This window comes from Glycine max, chromosome 12, assembly GCF_000004515.6.
Source record: "Glycine max cultivar Williams 82 chromosome 12, Glycine_max_v4.0, whole genome shotgun sequence".
NCBI classification, from domain to species: Eukaryota; Viridiplantae; Streptophyta; class Magnoliopsida; order Fabales; family Fabaceae; genus Glycine; species Glycine max.
This window is the reverse complement of record NC_038248.2, coordinates 4243609-4262136: the sequence shown is the minus strand read 5'-3', so window position 1 is coordinate 4262136 and position 18528 is coordinate 4243609. Positions and strand designations below refer to the sequence as shown.

The 18528-nt window shown below is 33.1% G+C and overlaps 5 protein-coding genes and 1 non-coding gene across 8 annotated transcripts; 3 read left to right on the top strand and 3 right to left on the bottom strand.

Annotated features, from left to right (window-relative positions):
- The first annotated feature begins 2976 nt into the window (after window positions 1–2976).
- Window positions 2977–5139, top strand: LOC100777590 (metal tolerance protein B). The gene is made up of 2 exons (XM_003539492.5): window positions 2977–3293; window positions 3901–5139. Exon 2 carries the CDS (start codon window positions 3914–3916, stop codon window positions 5078–5080), a length of 1167 nt encoding a protein of 388 aa, XP_003539540.1. The 5' UTR covers window positions 2977–3293; window positions 3901–3913; the 3' UTR covers window positions 5081–5139.
- A 1353-nt stretch (window positions 5140–6492) lies between these two features.
- On the bottom strand, window positions 6493–8970 carry LOC100816268 (ras-related protein Rab11C). The gene is made up of 3 exons (XM_003539480.5): window positions 8375–8970; window positions 8048–8240; window positions 6493–7179 (listed from the first exon to the last, which is right to left on the bottom strand). Exons 2-3 carry the CDS (start codon window positions 8210–8212, stop codon window positions 6694–6696), a joined length of 651 nt encoding a protein of 216 aa, XP_003539528.1. The 5' UTR covers window positions 8213–8240; window positions 8375–8970; the 3' UTR covers window positions 6493–6693.
- Window positions 8971–12297: 3327 nt separating this feature from the next.
- Window positions 12298–12714, top strand: LOC102664996 (uncharacterized). The gene has a single exon (XM_014764637.1). It carries the CDS (start codon window positions 12298–12300, stop codon window positions 12712–12714), a length of 417 nt encoding a protein of 138 aa, XP_014620123.1.
- Window positions 12715–13531: 817 nt separating this feature from the next.
- LOC100306428 (pentatricopeptide repeat-containing protein) lies at window positions 13532–15376 on the top strand. 3 transcript variants are annotated; one of them, XM_041007048.1, is made up of 3 exons: window positions 13532–14007; window positions 14166–14556; window positions 15034–15376. In XM_041007048.1, the coding sequence occupies exons 1-2, from the start codon at window positions 13630–13632 to the stop codon at window positions 14553–14555; spliced, it is 768 nt and encodes a 255-aa protein (XP_040862982.1). In that variant the 5' UTR covers window positions 13532–13629; the 3' UTR covers window position 14556; window positions 15034–15376.
- Window positions 15377–16392: 1016 nt separating this feature from the next.
- LOC100808626 (uncharacterized) lies at window positions 16393–17212 on the bottom strand. Its single transcript, XM_026124560.2, has one exon. The coding sequence runs from the start codon at window positions 17163–17165 to the stop codon at window positions 16551–16553; it is 615 nt and encodes a 204-aa protein (XP_025980345.1). The 5' UTR covers window positions 17166–17212; the 3' UTR covers window positions 16393–16550.
- A 111-nt stretch (window positions 17213–17323) lies between these two features.
- Window positions 17324–17395, bottom strand: TRNAD-GUC (transfer RNA aspartic acid (anticodon GUC)). The gene has a single exon. It is a non-coding gene; the product is annotated as a tRNA-Asp (tRNA).
- Window positions 17396–18528: the final 1133 nt, after the last annotated feature.

Genomic DNA, 18528 nt, shown 5'->3' with positions numbered 1-18528 from the left:
GTGCACCTTCCCCGGCACCAAATGGACGGAAGAATCAATCAAATTGAATTGAATTTATTTGAAAACCGTCAGATAACACGAATGACATGACCAGATTTCAATATATAAACTAAACAAGAAAAAAAGACTCATGAAAACGTTGAAACTTAATTTGCATACTAACAAAACAAGACAGTAACACAGAATTAATTAATATTAGGGGTAGAAATAAATCGAGCCAAGTCAAATTTACTTTGATTTGAATTGAATTAGGCTTGAACATGGTTCATTACAGCTTTTTTTATAGACTCGGCTCGACTTACATAAAAATCTAATTTAGTCTACGAACTTATTTAAAAAGTTTGTTTAAAGACATCTTTAATCAATTAATTATTTTAAAACCTAATAAAATACTAACTAAATTTTTTTTATAAAATTTCGTACTGTAAATCTCAAGATTGAATACTCTTAAATTAGGTATTGTAAACCTTAGGTGAAATTTAGTTACAAAACTACCTCTTAAATTAATGCCAATTATTTTATTATTATTTTTTTGGATAATTATCTTGCATTCACATGAATGTTTATGTTTAGATTGACTAAAAAAATAGTATGAGTTAAATAACAAGTTTTTTTATGTGTACGTAATGAAAATCAAACCTAGAAGTATATTAATATCAGATTTATCAAACATAGATTTGAATCATTTAATTATTTGAATTTAACCTCAAGATTGATCAAACATTTAACCATTCCAGCTTGAAAAGTTGATGCATAACTGAAGTCATTTACACTCATATTTCTCACAAACTAATTGAACTTTAAGGTAATTAAATTCAATTGATTCAAAATATATAAAAAATAATCAATAAAACAGAATAAAAAAAATCAATTGATTTTTTTTAAATCTAATCCAATTTAATTATATTCGTGATCACTTTAGTGCCTACAGGGATTTTTTTTAATATTGTTGGAAAAGTTGCATGAAAAATAGTTTTCAATAGTTTGTAGAAAATAATAACAATATTTATCAAACACGAGATTCTTAAAATTATTATTTTATAAATTTACAAATAAATAATTGGAAATAACTTTTTTCCACTTTTATATGTGGAAATGAGATTTTGTAGTACTAGTTAAATGTAAAGCACATTACCAAAAAAATGTAAACCTACAAAACATTCCTATTAAAAATTCAGTAAATATATTATATTATTCTTACAAAATTTAAATAATAATTTAATATATTTTATTATTTTTTATAAATCATATTCCGAAAAATGTCATTCTTAAATAAGTAATTTTGTTGGAAATAATAAATATTGTTTAATTAATCATGATGTGGATTTCAAAATATCTGAAATTCAATAATAAATATTGTTTAATTAATTATTATTAATAAAATTTCCAAAAATATATAAGATTATATTAATGGTAATATGGTACTTTTAATCTTACAATATTTTTTTAAAAGCGAATCTTAATTTATATAGAGAGAGAAAAAGGGTTATACGATATAAAATTCTTTACATCATCATCCAATTACAACCCATCATATATGATAAGTTGTTGAATTTTATAATAATTACTTAAAAAGTCATATTAACGATGAATTTTGATTAGATGATTATGTAAAAATATTTTGGACCGTCAATGCACATGAACATTAAACTCATACTTTTAATTTTAAAATTAATTTGGTTTAACAATTAGTAAAAAAATATCTTCACCATCTCAAAGGCTATTCTTTTATATCATCTCTGTACATACTTATTGTTATCCCAATCATTAATTGTTTTTGACCAAAAAACATTAATTATTTCAATTTATTACAATTTATAATTTTTAAAGTAAATTTTCATTATAAAGAAAGATAAATCCAAATTATTGTTTTTTTTTTTGCTAAATTTTTAATTTGCTAAAGAATCCAAATTATTTATTAGTTTCCATAGTATAAAAGTTTTAAATTGCATGCTTATTTTCGAGCAGGTGAAGTAATTAAATTCAAACGGCTAGAAAATTTGAAAAAAAATACTTACAAATTATTATTCAGTGGACTCATATATAAAAAAAAATAAAGAATTTCACATAAGAAATTTATTTGACATCATTTAATTTTACTAATCTCAAGTAAAAAATAAGATTATTTCTAAAATACTCTTTATTAGAACTTGTTATCATATTAAAAATAGAATTAGAATTAAATGAAAAGATGTTTTAAGAAAGATAACATTAACTATGATTAATTAGATTTACTTTTTATGTTTAACATACAAGACTAATTTTTTTACTTATATATAAGTTTAGAGAAGAGTAATATTTTATTTTATAATTAAAGACTTAATTATATTGTCCTCAGTTTTTCTCTCTCTAAAATTATACAATTTTGTAAACTTTGCTCTTGTTTTTTTTTGTTTGTAAGTTTACCATCAATGTACAAAATGTCAAATATTGTCCTGAGGTACCTAAATATATGACCACAATTAAGATAATTAAATCACCACAGCTAAGATATACTGGAAGGGGGTATTTGACTACTTGGCTGACCGAAATATTGAATAGTTGAATCTCCTCTTTTTATAAAAAAAAATAAAAAAAATCACACCCAAAGTAAGTAGGGGACCTCATAAGTTCAGTCAACTAAAAGTCGAGTATATTATGGTTCACGAAAGAATAAACTCAATCATAGGTAAATCATGATCAAGACTATGAGTAATTAAACGTTATTATAGTGATTAAAAACATATGACTAAAGAGGTAACTATTCATAAAGGTCAAGACCCAATATAATATATATAAATAAAGACAAAATTCTCAAGGTAAAATATATGATTGATTCTTATTTATTATTTTGAATTATTGTTTAGCGTCAAATCTTGAGTTAAATGTTGAAGTATCTTTTATAAATATACTATTTCATCATGAAAAATTGAACAATCGAATACTTGGAGATAAGATATCAGCAAAAAAGTTATATAGAAAGAAAACTATCTTACTACTCTTAGTTAGGCAGGTACATAAGACAATTCATACTTTGTAATTTAGAAGACAAAGTTGTGGAAAAAAATTAAAAAGACAAAATTCACAAGATTATATAAATTTGAGAATAAAAAATTACAATTAAACCAAAAATAAAACACGTGTCGCATAGTATTCGTGTAGTGGTATTTTTATAAGATTGTGTTGCTAACTCTCCGCCTATAGATGTGTCCCACGACAACATCAATTTTTCTTGTTCAATTCACTTCAAACCTAAAGTCCACGACAATTCCCAATTCATTCTCTCCATTTCCACCACCACTTCACTTCAACTGGTATGAATACGATTTATTTATTTATTTTATTATTCCTCCTCTCTTGGTTCTCTGCAAATTGTTTTGCTTACCCTTCGTTATTCCAATACTGAAGCATTTTTGTTTTTCTTCTTCTTGTATGCCAATTTGTGACCTTCCCCTATCTCCCTTAGCTTCTATGTCTGATGATAGTACTTTGTCTTCTAAGGCAATAGAAGCTTCAGAATACTCATTCATCTTATGATGTAATAGGCGTGTGTCTAGCTTTGCCTCTTTCTGTGATTTTCCCAACAACCCTTTCTATGTAATGCTATCTCTGTTTATTTTATTTTGATCACACACTTCTTTCTCCAAATTGAACTAGTCTAATTTATCCTGGACCCGCTAATAATAACTTCATATCATTTTTTTTTTTGTTATCTTATTTTGTGTCTATTACTGTGCCTTGCTCCAGTTTGAATTTTTAAAAAATGTTTCATATTTTACCAAAACATGGCCGTTTCAACACAGGAATGTGATTTCGATAGCTCTTCCTGATGTTGGTGTTTACAATCTAACAATCGACTAAGCCTTGGGGAGAACTTTTTCTCAATGATTTGCTTCTTTTGTTTGTTTTATAAATACCCAGATTGCTGAATCAAATGGAACACGAGAAAGCCCCTATCTTGGTTGAAGAAAGGACGATGCAGGAAATTGAGATTCCCATTGCCTCTGAAAGACTTGATGTTCTTCCTATGAAGGCAGACTCATCTTGCAGTTCTGTTTGTCCTTTTTCCGGACAAGAAAACAGTGTTGTGGCATCAAAGGAGTCTTCAAAGTCAGCAAAGAAACTCTCTGGACTCATTGTTTTCTATGCTATTGTTATGGTTGTGGAACTTATTGGTGGAATAAAAGCTCACAGCCTAGCAGTCATTAGTGATGCAGCACACTTGCTTTCTGATATTGCTGGATTCTCTATCTCTCTTTTTGCAGTGTGGGCTTCAGGTTGGGAGGCAACACCGCACCAATCTTTTGGATACAATCGTCTTGAGGTTTTGGGGGCTCTTGCGTCTGTGCAGTTAATTTGGTTGATATCTGGTTTTTTGATATACGAAGCAATTGGTAGAATTCTCGTCCGAAATGCCAGTGTGAAAGGAAAGCTCATGCTTGCAATTGCAGCACTTGGGTTTGTTCTTAACTTCATCATGGTTGCATGGATTGGTCATGATCATAGTCATCACCACCATCATCATCATCATGGTTGTGAAAGCTCGGGTCATGATCATAATCATCATCAATGCCAGACAGATCATGATCATGGGAAGGAGGAACAATCTATTATAACTGATGAGGAGAATGTTACCCTGGTTTCAAGTATTCAGACAAACACTAATGTCTTGAACATAAATCTGCAGGGGGCATATTTGCATGTCATGGCTGATATGATTCAATCTGTTGGAGTGATGGTTGCTGGAGCCATAATATGGGCAAAACCTGAGTGGTTTATGGTTGACCTTGTGTGTACTCTTCTATTTTCTGTTTTGTCTTTAAGTACTACTCTTCCCATGCTTAGGAATATTTATGGCATTCTGATGGAAAGGACACCAAGTGAGATCGATATTAGTAAGCTGGAAAATGGCCTCCTAAATATCAAGGGAGTGCAGGATGTTCATGACTTGCACGTTTGGGCTATAACTGTTGGAAAATGTGTACTGTCTTGCCACGTAGTGGCTGAGCCTGGCATAAGTTCCATTGATTTACTTGGCACGATTAAACATTACTGTGAAAAAAAGAATCAAATACAACATGTAACCATACAAATTGAGTAGATACATTGTTTTCCTTTCCTTTATTCCCTCCTTATGAATTATTGGCAGATGCATCGTCATATAGATTCAAAAAATGAATTTTATTCTTTTATATTTTGACTTGAGAGTGGTTTTGATATGCTAAAAAAATGAAGAATTTGACAGCATAAAATGTTTCATGTTTGACTATAGAAATGCTAAGCATACGACAGAAGTTTGGAAATTTGTTACTCAAAAGACTATTATGCACAATTCCATCCAAAAGTATAGAACACTCAACTATTAATATCCCTTTTCTCTGTACTTCCTGTCCCTCAATTCTATACATCCTTTCTTCCCCGGTTCTCCGTGACACTCACAAGAACAAACACTAATAAACTCAGGAGTATAACGTGGATGAATTTTAAGAAACCATTATCATTAAAAAACAAATATGTAAAGGAAGGATACACACAGGGAAGGTGTTACTAGCATCCATCAATGTCTGATGGGGACAAGTATGCAACCACAACAGCACATTTGGTCTGTTATGAAGTCCAAATTTAAATGATAAATATTACCATAATTGTATAAAGATCAATATTGTATTATGTTTTTTAGTGCAAGGCAAATATTGCATTACACAAATGTGCAACACAATATTATAATAAACTTTGCATGTTGTATCCAACACTTGCTTGCCAAACGAAATATAACACCAAACTGCTCGTGCTGTGTTGTATAACATCAAAGTGTCCCTCAATTTGCAGCAATAAGCCACCCTAAACAATCAAAATACAAGAAAATGTAAAGGCTTCAAGGTCATGCCACTTTAATTAATAAAAGAATGATGTTATTCTCTAAATAAAATTAAAATTCCATCTTATTAATGCATGCTTACTTCTAAAGTCAACCTTTACTGCGTCAGTTACCAATGTGAAACATTAGTTTTTTTTATTGGAAAATAACACACACAAAAAAATAAAAACACTTGAGATTGATGTCCAAGACAAGCAATTTGGTGTTGTATTCTGTTTGATAAGCATAAGTATTGAATTCCACAATACAAAATTTCCAACTTTATTGCTATAATAATGACAAAGAAATGCTCTCCCCTAACTTGATAATTGTGCTACCTAGATAGTTTTGTCATTTTAAACTTGAACTTGTAATTATCTGTTTGCAAATGATGAGGTGGTTGATTTTCCCTCAGAAGCAGCCAACGGGTGAAAACAAGAGAATGCAAAAGAGATTACCATACACTCTGTCAAGCAGGTCTCAAAGTAGCCTTGTAACAGCAATGAATCGACAAAAATCAGAAGGTACGTATCTTACATAACCTGACCTCTCTGAAATGTTAGATTCCCCATTAACCACGACACTATATCATCAATATCTGTTCGTTCCAATATTACATTAATTCATGCGAAACTATCATATCACGGAAGAGATAATTCAAAGGAACTAGCAAGACTATTGTTTTATAAAATTTCACAGACTTTGTTTTTGCAACTAGATGAAGTAAATGTACTCTACATGTGTCTCTCACCCATAAAGAAAGGAGGAAAAAAAAAAGATGAAAAGAGAAAGGGGCAAAACAGAATTGGGGGGAAAAAATACTATCTGCTACCATCGCTTTTTCCTCACATGTCACATTAAGCGGAGCAGCAGCCTCTCTTTGTATTCCCAGATGCATCCCCAACATTGATGGTGGTACCTTGACCAGGAAGTATGGTACCAACAGCTGCTTCCTGAGCAGCGAGCGCCTTTTTGCTAACAATATGATAAATCTCTGTCAAAATGGTTTGGAATGCCTTCTCAATGTTGGTTGCTTCCAGTGCAGATGTCTCAAGAAACGAGAGACCTTCCCTCTCTGCCAATGCTTGACCATCATCCTCCGAAACTGCTCTAAGATGGCTCAAATCAGATTTATTTCCAGCCATCATGATAACTATATTAGAATCCGCATGGTCCCTCAGTTCACGCAACCACCTTTGGACATTGTCAAAGGTTTGCCTCTTGGTTATGTCATATACAAGTAGAGCACCAACAGCTCCTCTGTAATAAGCACTGGTAATGGCACGGTACCGCTCTTGACCTGCTGTGTCCCAGATCTGTGCTTTCACAGTTTTACCCTCTACCTGTATAATCAAAGAAACAACCATTAGTAATGCTATAATACAAACAAGGATCCATAATCAAGGTTTTAAAAAATGACCTACAACCGTGATTTTTGCAACATGAATTGCAGTCACGCCGCATGACTGACATTTGTCCACAATTTTCAGCAATGTCAAAAGATTACAACAAAACCGCAACCACAACAGCAATTTAAAACCTTGCTCATAATTAAACAACCATCCATCCAATTCAAAAAACCTTCAAACATGACAAAAAAATTTACTCAACATCCACCACTTACTGATAATCTGAATTTTTAACTAAGAAGCAATCCATCTCACCAAATCAGGCTAGGATTTCAATCATTTTTTAATTATATTTTAAGATATAAATCCAAGTCCTTCTCCACTTGATCATAACACCTAAAGCTAAAATCATTGTTCCAAAACATCTATTCAACAAAGTTTTACAAACCACAATTTTGATGGCAACATCAAGTTTATTGACGTCAAATTCCTGCAAGGACAAGATCACGACAAAACTGTGACTGCCACTTAAAACCTTGCTATTCATACCGGATGTTCCTCAGAAGAGGATCTGAATTCTGAACTATAAGCTAAAGAATCAATCCTTTAAAACAAAGATAAACAAAAAAATGAAAAAAACGACGGCACTCGAATACCTATATATTCAAATGACATTTAGAAATTAAAGCAGAAGGAACAAATAACAAAACAAAATCCAGATATCCAAAAAGCAAACAAATCAATCGGCACAAGCACATGCGTTCACTACGAGCAGATGAATAATCATCTGCTTCCGCAAGAAACCGAAGAATTTCTTAGGAATCTTGAAAAAAATCAGCAAAGTAAAGGGAAGCATATCTACCTGAAGAGTTCTGGTGGCGAACTCAACTCCGATAGTGGATTTGGACTCCAAACAGAACTCGTTTCGAGTGAACCTGGAGAGGATGTTGGATTTGCCTACACCTGAGTCTCCGATCAAAACGATCTTGAACAGATAGTCATACTCGTGGTCTACTCGATGCGCCATGGCTGCTCTCCCCTCCGATCTCTCCAACCTGCCAGATCCAACGACCGTTAACGGCGCGTGGCCACACGCGCATCAAAATCAGAACAAAAAACACGCGCGCGAAACGACGCAACGGATCTATCTTGTATCTACGAACTGAATCGGAAAGAAAAAAGAACTCACCGCAAGACGGATAGGCTGATTGATTGATACGAGACTTGGACGAATTGGTGAATGAAATGCGTTCGGTGAAGTTTTGAGTTGTAAACTTCAGACAACGGTTCGAAGAATAACCGAACGAACCGCAGGGGACTTTGGAGGAGAGGCTGGAGGCTTTCTCAGAGGAGAGTGGCCGAATTGGCCAATGGGACAAAACGGAAATGTCTATGAGCCAGAAAGCAATTCCAACGCCAAATAAATAAGTTTTTTTTATGTACCCAAAAAAAATAATAAGGTTTGCTTATTTTTTTTTTTTAATTTGGTGTGGTATACCAATATATCATTTGTACCAGTGGTGATGAATTTAATCCATTTGAATGAAAATTAATTAAAATAAAAGTTTTAAATTAAAATAGAATGTAAAACTATAAGCCTCATCTCCTGTTTCACTGTTTTTCTATCATATGCAATAGAACAAATTATAAATAAAATTTTAATTTTAATTTTGTGGATGAAAAAATATAATTAAAAAAATCTCAATAAAAATGAGTCAATCAAACTTTTTTATAAGAATTAATCATCAATAAAATTAATAAATATTCTATACTAATAATAACAATAAGGTGATAAAAAAAAATTTGTTGTGGTATTTATATAGTGGAGGGAACGGTGTCGTGTTGAAGAATGGGACAATGACAAAGTGAGTGTGTGAGAAGGTGACTGTAGTGTAGGCTGTGGCAGGCTGGCTGGAGTGTTGCCAGTGCTTTTTTTGTTGGCGTGTTTTTGGTTACCAAACCTAATATGCTCTTCTTCTTCTCACATTCTCCTAACCAATCACAAACTTAGTTCGTGATCTTCAATACGTTAAAAAAAAATTAATGAGGGGAATCGGCATGGAAATTGAGGCTAATGACCTTGTTTCTTTATTTTGAGGAGGGGCATATGGAATATCTGATATCTAATGTTTTTAAAATTGGAGAGATGGTTTAATGTTGAATGCTTGAATCGTGATGGTTCGGTGGTTGAAGTGATACTAATATTAATAAAATATAATAATAATGACTAAATAGTAATAAAATAATACTAACAATATGAAATCATAGTTTTATAATACTAAAAGTTTTAAAATTTTATAGTTTTTAATATACACAATATACAAAAAGATTCAAATAAATTTTATAGTTTAAGTTTTAACAATATTATTAAAAATAACAATACTGTATGTTGATTTTTCATTTTAAAAAATTTCATCAAAAAATATTTTTATTAAAAAATAAAAACCAACAATTTCCATTAAATGTGTGCGTGGGCAACTTTCGTTATATATATATATATATATATATATATATATATATATATATATATATATATATATATGTGTGTGTGTGTGTGTGTGTGTGTGTGTGTAATTAAGTTAAAAGATGAAAGCAATAAAAGAATGGCAAGGAGTGTGAGATAGACTAGACACAAAACATTGATTTTCTTTTCAACTTGATAGTTGTTAGTTAAGGCCAACTTTGTTTACGGAAATAAATAACCATTTCCAGCTAAAAACAAATTAATTAAGTTGGTCTCCTATCCTATCTCCATTTTCAGCCATAAAATATGTATAGTAGTTGTGTAGGAAAATCAAACTTGAGATTTTTTTATTTTGAAGTTGCACCGTGTTATCTGTCCTTGCATAATGCATGATGAGTGTATTAATAGAACAATAGTTTGATGGTTGTATATATAATTTGCAAGTACATGCACTGATAATATATATTCAGAAACATACGTAATTTTTTACTAAATCAAATACAGTTTTGTCAAAATATTAATTTGGAGCATATGAATGGTAATACTTTTTCTTTCTAGGTGATATTTACTCTACCACTAGATTAGTCCCAATAATTCCAAAGCAGTTGGGTTTTCTATTTATTAAGGTCTAAGTTGTTGGGCAAGAATGAAAAACTTTGAAAGTGTATTTATTTATTTATTTTTACAACAAGTGTTAATGCAGTGTTTGACCAGTGTCCAGTACCCCATAACTGAAAACTTGGCCTGTCCCTGTACAGATGAGTTGGTGGGCCCAAGGCTTCGGTCCAACAACACGGTAACACGAAACACTCCATTTTAAAATAAAAATATTTAGTTATTTTATTTTAAAAAAATATAAGATCAAAATTATAAATTTTCTAAAATATTTTGAAACATAAGAATTAAAATCATAAATTTTTTAAAACAGGTTCAATATATTTATTTTAAAATAAAAAATAAAAATTACATTTAAGTCTATCCATTTCAGAACGGAATCTAGAATTTCCGTCTTGAGGAATGAAGACAAAGAAGCAAGACACAACGAAGCTAATCATTGTCGAGGGTTTCGAATTTGTCATCGACAAAGAAGCTGCAATGGTTTCATAGACCATTCACAACATTTTTACGTTTTCAAGTTTCTACTTTTCGATTAGGGTTTTAGGATTGAGGAATGTTATGGAAGATGATTGATAAAGGAATCAAAACCAATCGAGAATACTTTGATTCCGAGTGAAGAAACCTTGGGACTGTAATGCAATGCGGCATTGGAAGCAATTGGGAGAGGTGTTGGTGACGACATCCATCACCAACATGATATCCCACTCTCACTCTGCAACTCACAACCTCATTCTCGGAATCACCCAACCCCTCATTATGAAAATCCTCTCAAACCCTACGTTTCACACATCTCACAATCTTCGATTCTTCGAGTGGTCTCATTCGCACCACAACCCTTCCCCTACCACAGTGTACTCCCTCATCCTCCACAGCCTATCCCATGAAGGTTTATTCTCCGACATCCCCTCCCTCCTCCTCTGCTCCTTCATCATCTCCTCCAACTTCAACTTAGCTCTCCAATTACTAAATTACCTTCAACACCTTCACCTCGACCCTACCTCAATTTACAACTTTCTCCTTGTTGCTCTGCATGAATAAAACCAACTCCCTCTCACCTTATCCATATTCTTCAAGCTCCTTGATGTCACGGATGAGAATAGTGGTTATAAAAGGAGTTAATACTTACTAATGAGAGTAGTGATTATAAAAGGAGTTAATACCTACTAAGGTGGTTGGTTCCCTCCTGAGAGAAAAATATTTTCTCTAATATCTGATAATCACAAACAGAAAGAATAATCAAGAGAATAAAATCTTGTTTCTTTCCTATTTTAAGAAATCAAAGTACACCGGACAAAATTTCACTATGGAGAAAGATAAACATCATTTATCTATTATTTGTGAGAATCATAGGTTTTAAAATCTTATTGGTTTTCTATAATTGTTAAAGTAGAAAACCTTAAAGTTTTTCAACCACTTGTTGGTTGCTCTTAGAGAGGGTTCTCGTTTGACGCATGGGGTTACAATGTGTGTATCCACTCGTTTGATTGTTGGGGTGATTTGACTACTTGTTTCGCACTTTTCAAGGAGATGAAGGATGGTAATAAGGGATTGGTTGCACCTGATTTGTGTACCTACAACAGTCGCATCACCGCACTTTGCAGGTTTGGCAAGGTGGATGATGCGCTCGTTGTATACGAGGAGCTCAATGGCTCAGCTCACCAAACCGATCGGTTCACTTACACAAACCTGATTTAAATAACAAGACAATAAGGTATAATTTATTCAAGTATTTATTGCATCAAAATATAAAGCTAGAAAGAAAAAATAAATCAAGCAATGGGTTGGTGAGTACGAAAAGAAACTTTTCATGTCGTGCAAATTGAGTTGAGACCTTTTTTATACTTTTTGTATTTATAAATGTCTAGGAACACAAAATGTCAAATATTGTTATAGTATAGTGGTAAGTATTTTCGCCTGCCATGCGGACAACACGAGTTCGATCCCCAGCAACGACGAAAATTAGTTATGTTATTTTTGGTTGGACTCGATTTTTGTTTACGTAGTTTAAGGGAGGAAACGTAGGGTACATAATGGCCTTAGAGGGCATCGTCAACGTTAATTCGCTCTTCACCTTAGCCCTCTTCCTCGGCATCATCACCACCACCAACACCCTCATTCGCGACGATAACGCCGCATGCGCCGCCGGAGCCTCTATTTCCAAAGGCTTCATCGAGCTCCACGTGTACTCCTTCAGCTCCTTCCTCTTCTCGAGCCTCATCGCCTTGGCTCTCAAAAACATCATGAACTTCAGCAAGGACGTCGACAACGGTGAGATCGTTCTGGACAACAACAACAACAACAACAACTGGGTTCATAGTGTTGCGAAAATTAACACTGTCGTTTTGAGGTTGGGGACTCTTGTTTTGGCTTTTGGGTCGGTTTTCAGATGCGGGTTCTTGGTGATAGCGCTTGTGGATTTGGTGCAGAATGTAGGAAGGGCAGAATGATCCATGATTTAATTGTCTTTAATGAGTCGAATGTAGGAAGGGCATAATGAAATGAACAAATCGGATTCAAACTTCGAAGTGTTGTATTCAATTTATCTAATTATTTTTTGTTAGGATTTTTTTATATGTAAATATTAATTATTAATTATTAATGAATTTATAATTTTTTTTACTTCTCTTTTTTTTTTCCTATCAAATTAATCTTATAATTCTGGTTTGGAAATTGTACCTTGTATCTTTGAAAATTGATTGCCTATATAAAAGATGAGATGATTTTTTTAATATTATGATCACAGTTCGGAAGCCTGTGCAGCTTGCTGAAAAATTGTGCCATGTTGTGTTTGCTTGGGAGTTGGGAGTGAGGTACAAGCACCATTGATATTAATTGGTTTTAGTGAAGCAAAGTTAAATTATCAAGTTTTGCGATCATTTTGCACTAGGGATTGGAGAACACATGATTAGAATTCTTCATTTTACATTTTTACTTGCTTCATTTCCACCTTGCCAGAAAACCCATTTCTCTGAATAAAAAAACAAAGGCAGTCATATTCTCTCTACTCCAATTCAAATTGAATGTTGTTTTCGCAACAATGTTTGGTCTGAAATTGCATTTTTCAAATATTAGTATATACTTACTATATGGTAATTTACACAACAGTGTAATAACACTGGAAAATTGGAAATCAATTAAAGTATTTTTGTATTTTCTATTTTTCTGTGGGGTGATCAAAGGAGAACATAAAAAAGAAAAGGCACCAGGCCCAACATTTGGCCCAAACCATATAAGCTAAGTGGCTACCCTCCTTTCCCGTCCAAATAAAGCTTTGGTCTGCGTAATTTGATTTGCCTCCCTTCGTATCGAACTATTTGGGATATCTCTTCTCAAACCAAACAGTGCCTTATTTGTGTAGTGTGATGGCGAGTCGTTCCTTCTTTAAAAATTTGAAAAACCGTGATTTGGCTTCGTTATTACTGGTAGAATTTACGAGAAGTAGCAAACCCATCAAACACATTTCTTCAACTTCATCACCCTTTGTTGAATGCAATTCGTTCAAAACGGCGTCGTGTTTTCGGCAATACCACGACGGAAGGCCCAGAGGGCCCCTTTGGAAAGGAAAAAAGCTCATTGGCAAAGAAGCGCTTTTTGTCATATCGGGGTTTAAGAGGTTTAACGATGACGAGGATAAGCTTCACAAGTTCATCAAAACTCACGTTCTCAGACTCTTGAAGATGGACATGATCGCTGTCCTCACCGAACTTGAGCGCCAAGAACAAGTTTCTCTCGCTCTCATGGTTTTCACTCTCCTAATCCTTTTACATTTTTAATTCGTATGTTATTTGTCCGTAACCTGTTTGTCATAATGCTTCTTAGTTAGAACCTTTTTTAATAGTCATTATTATGACTACTTGTTGTATCGAGCTTACAAGTAACTTACTTAATGGATTTTCAGATGTTTAAGGTGATGCAAAAGCAAGATTGGTACAAGCCGGATGCATACCTCTATAAGGACTTGATCATTGCATTGGCAAGGGCTAAGAAAATGGATGAAGTATTGCAATTGTGGGAAAGCATGAGAGAGGAAAATCTGTTCCCCGATTCCCAGACTTATACTGAAGTTATAAGGGGCTTCTTGAACTATGGATCTCCCGCGGATGCCATGAACATATACGAGGACATGAAGAATTCTCCTGATCCGCCAGAGGAGTTGCCATTCAGGATTTTGTTGAAAGGACTTCTGCCCCATCCTCTTTTGAGAAACAAAGTGAAACAGGATTTTGAGGAGATTTTTCCTGATTCAAGTATCTATGATCCACCACAAGAGATATTTGGCGCACGCTGAGGTTTGAACCCTTTTTACTCTGTTATCCTGATTCCGGTGGGAATCTGGGTCAATAGGTTCTATGTTGATAGATGATGAGAAGATAGTCAAGTTTGATAGCACTAGTCTGGCTTACTGAATGGAAATTGTACGGAGAAAGTCAACAATGAAGAAGAAGTAATAGGAATAAGATTTTAACTTATCATGATGACATTAGAAAATAGAAATATGATGTTGTCATTAAGTTCCACCTATCATCCTCTAGCATGTTATATGGTCTTATTGGAGTTATGTACTCACTTATATCATTTTGCTACTTGTTTAGACTATGTTACTAAGTACCATTTATTCATCTTTAAGGATCAAACTAGTTTTGTTTAAGATAAAAAAAGGTTTCTATCATTAGTATTTTTTTTAGTGTTAAAAGGAGTTACCCAATAATTTTACATGATTTTCTATTAACCTCATGTTGTATAAAACTATAAATAGTATCTCCCAGTGGCCATGGTTCATTCTGGAAGGAGCTGGATCGTCAAATGACTGCAGATGTAGGAGTTGAGAATTGAGGCTGTGATCATTTTCAAGCTTTGTGGTTCTGGGATGGTTAGTTTGTTGACTGTGGGTTTACATTTACTGTTTACTATCCAAGTCCTTGCTCAAGGGAGATTATCTTTTGGTATTGAAACTGATTGAACTTCACTCGGTTTGAAACATCTGAATGCTCTTTTTCAGTTTCATCATCGTTGGTATCGGCAATGTACAAATTGTTACCAAAGGAAAATAAATTCGTTGTACTTTTGGCACCACAGTCTTCTTAATGAATGTATGTTACTTTGGTTAAAGAAAGTGAGGAATGGGGCACTTGCCATTGTATCCTTATACACACTCATTTTTAATTTAGTTTCAGACATAATATTTGACAACTTGTGTCATTAAAAATAAAAATATTTGACAAGTCTTGTTAGGTATCAAAAGAACATAATACTATAGCATCGAGATAATACATTTGTACGTCAGCTAACAAAACCTCGTTTGCATTGCATGTGAATAAAATATATGCTCCACAAATCGTCATTTAAGTGAAGAAAAAATGTGCACAATGCCTACAATCAGTGAATAGTTTTACTCCTAATGAAATTAATATTGATACTGGCAGAAGATAATTGTAATGTTGCTACTCCATTCTAATCCTGCAAAATCTGTTTTTTCTTAATTCTCCTGTGCACCGATCTACAAAACCAACCAGAGCACAAGAATCTCTGTGTCAGAAACCATTATAGCAATTTTAGGAAAATAATATTCATATGAACATACCGTTATGGTATCAACGAACAGCTGATTCATTTTCCTAGCAAACAAAAAAAGGCCATGTTCGTTTAATATGAATATTATCTATAAACACTACACAGGTTTTACACTCGCTAACATTAACAAGGCAAAATAAGAAGGAAAAAAAAGTAACCAAATAGAGGTATACATTGGTTAGGTTGAGAATATCGGTATAATTATGAAATGAGAGAGAACATAAGGTAACTTCCAAATATATCAGAGACGAGATCACATGAAGGAGGTGGTGAGAAGCAAGTAAAATGAAGAAATCTAATCACGTGTTCAGTGTTCTCCACTCCTCAGCGCAAGAAAGATTGCAAATAATAGTATTCTAATGAAGTGATGGGAAGAGAACATCATTTGCCTGGACTTCAATTTTGCTTCACAAAAAGTAATTGATAATCACTCCTCCCTCCCAAGCAAGCACAGCAGGAAACAAATTTTCTGCAAGCTGCAGGCTTCTATGATCATTATATTAAAAAAATATATATCATATTTGATACATGCAATAAAATTAAAATAATACATACAAAATAATAAAATAAAATTGATCGAATGATGCAATATTTGATACATGCAATAAAATTGATTCCTATTGTGGAGATTTATCCACTTTGACACATTAAATCATCATATTAATATAATTTATTTAATAGTACTATGCAATATATATAAAAGCCTAATTAATTAACGAGTAAAGGAATAGAGGACGAGAACAACATAGATCAGTAGCGCAGTGGGAACAAGAACAAGCAATGGAGCCACGGCAGCAAAAGTATGAGGACTACCACAAGCCAAAGTTCCCAACTTGATCTGTACCAAATCCACAAGAGCCATCACCAAGAACCCACATCCGAAAACCGACCCAAAAGCCGAAACGAGAGTTCCCAACCTCAAAACAACAGTGTTAATTTTCGCAGCACTGTGAACCCAGTTGTTGTTGTTGTTGTCCAGAACGACGTCACCGTCTTTGATGTCCTTGCTGAAGTTGATGATGTTTTTGAGAGCCAAAGCGATGAGGCTCGAGAATAGAAACGAGCTGAAGGAGTACACGTGGAACGCGATGAGGCCTTCCGAAATGGAGGCTCCGGCGGCGCATGCGGCGTTGTCGTCGCCGATGAGGGTGTTGGTGGTGCTGGTGGTGGTGATGCCGAGGAATAGGGCTAAGGTGAAGAGTGAATTAACGTTGACGATGCCGTCTAAGGCCATTATGTGAATTCTCGTCGTTGTTGTCATTTTCCGGCGTGACACGTCGGAATCAGACATATAGGCTGATGAAACAAAACCAAAGGAAGATAACATTATAGTATTTTTCTTGGGATATAACTGGATGCGATTTTGTTTGCTCAAAAAAGAAATTGTATTTGTATTGCTTGCAAGCAACAATATAACAATTGTGTGTCGCGTAGAAGCTTACGTTTGGAACCAAACCCGGTTAACTTAACAAATTAAAAAACACTCGCCGTTGCCGGGGATCGAACCCGGGTCACCCGCGTGACAGGCGGGAATACTTACCACTATACTACAACGACATTTGGTTTCATGGTTCAAAGACATACTACAAAATGTAACTACTGTCTTAACAATTGACAGAATTTCCTCATTCAAACTCTCATTCACTATTAATTGATTATTTTTTTTTCAGTTTAATGTTTTGCTGCAATAAATACTGAGATAAATTATATATTGTCGTCATGTTATTTAAACCGTGTTTATTTTTCATACTCAATATTATTTTCTAATTAGGGGAAGAGAGGCACAAAATGTCTCTCTAAATTTTTTAAATAATCAAAAAATAGAAGTTAAAAAATGAGAATAAAAAAAACTAATAATATAAAAATAATGAAAATTTAAGAAGTAGTTTAAGAGTAAAATTATCCACAACACCAAATGAGATAATTCTCATTATTAATAATTATAGATAGTAACTTTTTTTAAAAAAATAATTTAAGAATTTACTAAATCGTGTAAAAATATTAATATTTCTTTTTCTCATTTTCATTAAATATGTATATTACATATATTAGTTTTTCAAACTTGTCTACAATAGTTTTTTTTAAAACAACTCACGTTAAATAATAAAAATTATATAAATAAGTGATAAACGATCAAAACAACATATTAGCATTGCGTAAATAATTATTATAATTTTTGTATGTTAATGCAATGTTTTAAATTTTAATAGCTTTAACCATATGTTTCGCATAATATTCTAAAAAAGCATATTTAAATAATAATTATTCAATTTAATTTTTGAATGTTTAAATAAGGGGATTGCTAACATAGACTCACTTAAAAATTAGGTATATGTTAGCATTTAATACCTTTTATGTTAGAAAAAAAAGAAGAATTCATCCTTTATTTAGAACAGGGTAAGTTGAAGGACAATTATGCAATTTTAATTTTTGAAAATACAAATAATTTGAACATTGTTTTCTCTCTCCCATCGTCCTACAAAATCCACAGTTGCACTTGCACATCCACTCCTAAAATGCTTAGGGTCTGCAACCATCAATTTATACAATCTAAAATTTGGATGGATTTGGCTTTATCTTTAAGAGGTTCAGGGTCTACCATTTAGCACGTTAATTAGTTTGTCACATGCGCTTTAAGATCCAAAAAGTGGATTTGTTTCACAATTTCAGAAAGGTTGAGGTTCATTTTT

Coding starts and splice junctions, on each gene's coding strand:
- LOC102664996 (XM_014764637.1), top strand. CDS start 12,298: ATGGCCTTAGAGGGCATCGTCAACGTTAATTCGCTCTTCACCTTAGCC.
- LOC100777590 (XM_003539492.5), top strand. CDS start 3,914: ATGGAACACGAGAAAGCCCCTATCTTGGTTGAAGAAAGGACGATGCAG.
- LOC100816268 (XM_003539480.5), bottom strand. CDS start 8,212: ATGGCGCATCGAGTAGACCACGAGTATGACTATCTGTTCAAGATCGTT. Junction 7,180..8,047: donor TCGCCACCAGAACTCTTCAG/GTAGATATGCTT, acceptor TTGATTATACAG/GTAGAGGGTAAAACTGTGAA.
- LOC100808626 (XM_026124560.2), bottom strand. CDS start 17,165: ATGTTATCTTCCTTTGGTTTTGTTTCATCAGCCTATATGTCTGATTCC.
- LOC100306428 (XM_041007048.1), top strand. CDS start 13,630: ATGGCGAGTCGTTCCTTCTTTAAAAATTTGAAAAACCGTGATTTGGCT. Junction 14,008..14,165: donor AAGTTTCTCTCGCTCTCATG/GTTTTCACTCTC, acceptor ATGGATTTTCAG/ATGTTTAAGGTGATGCAAAA.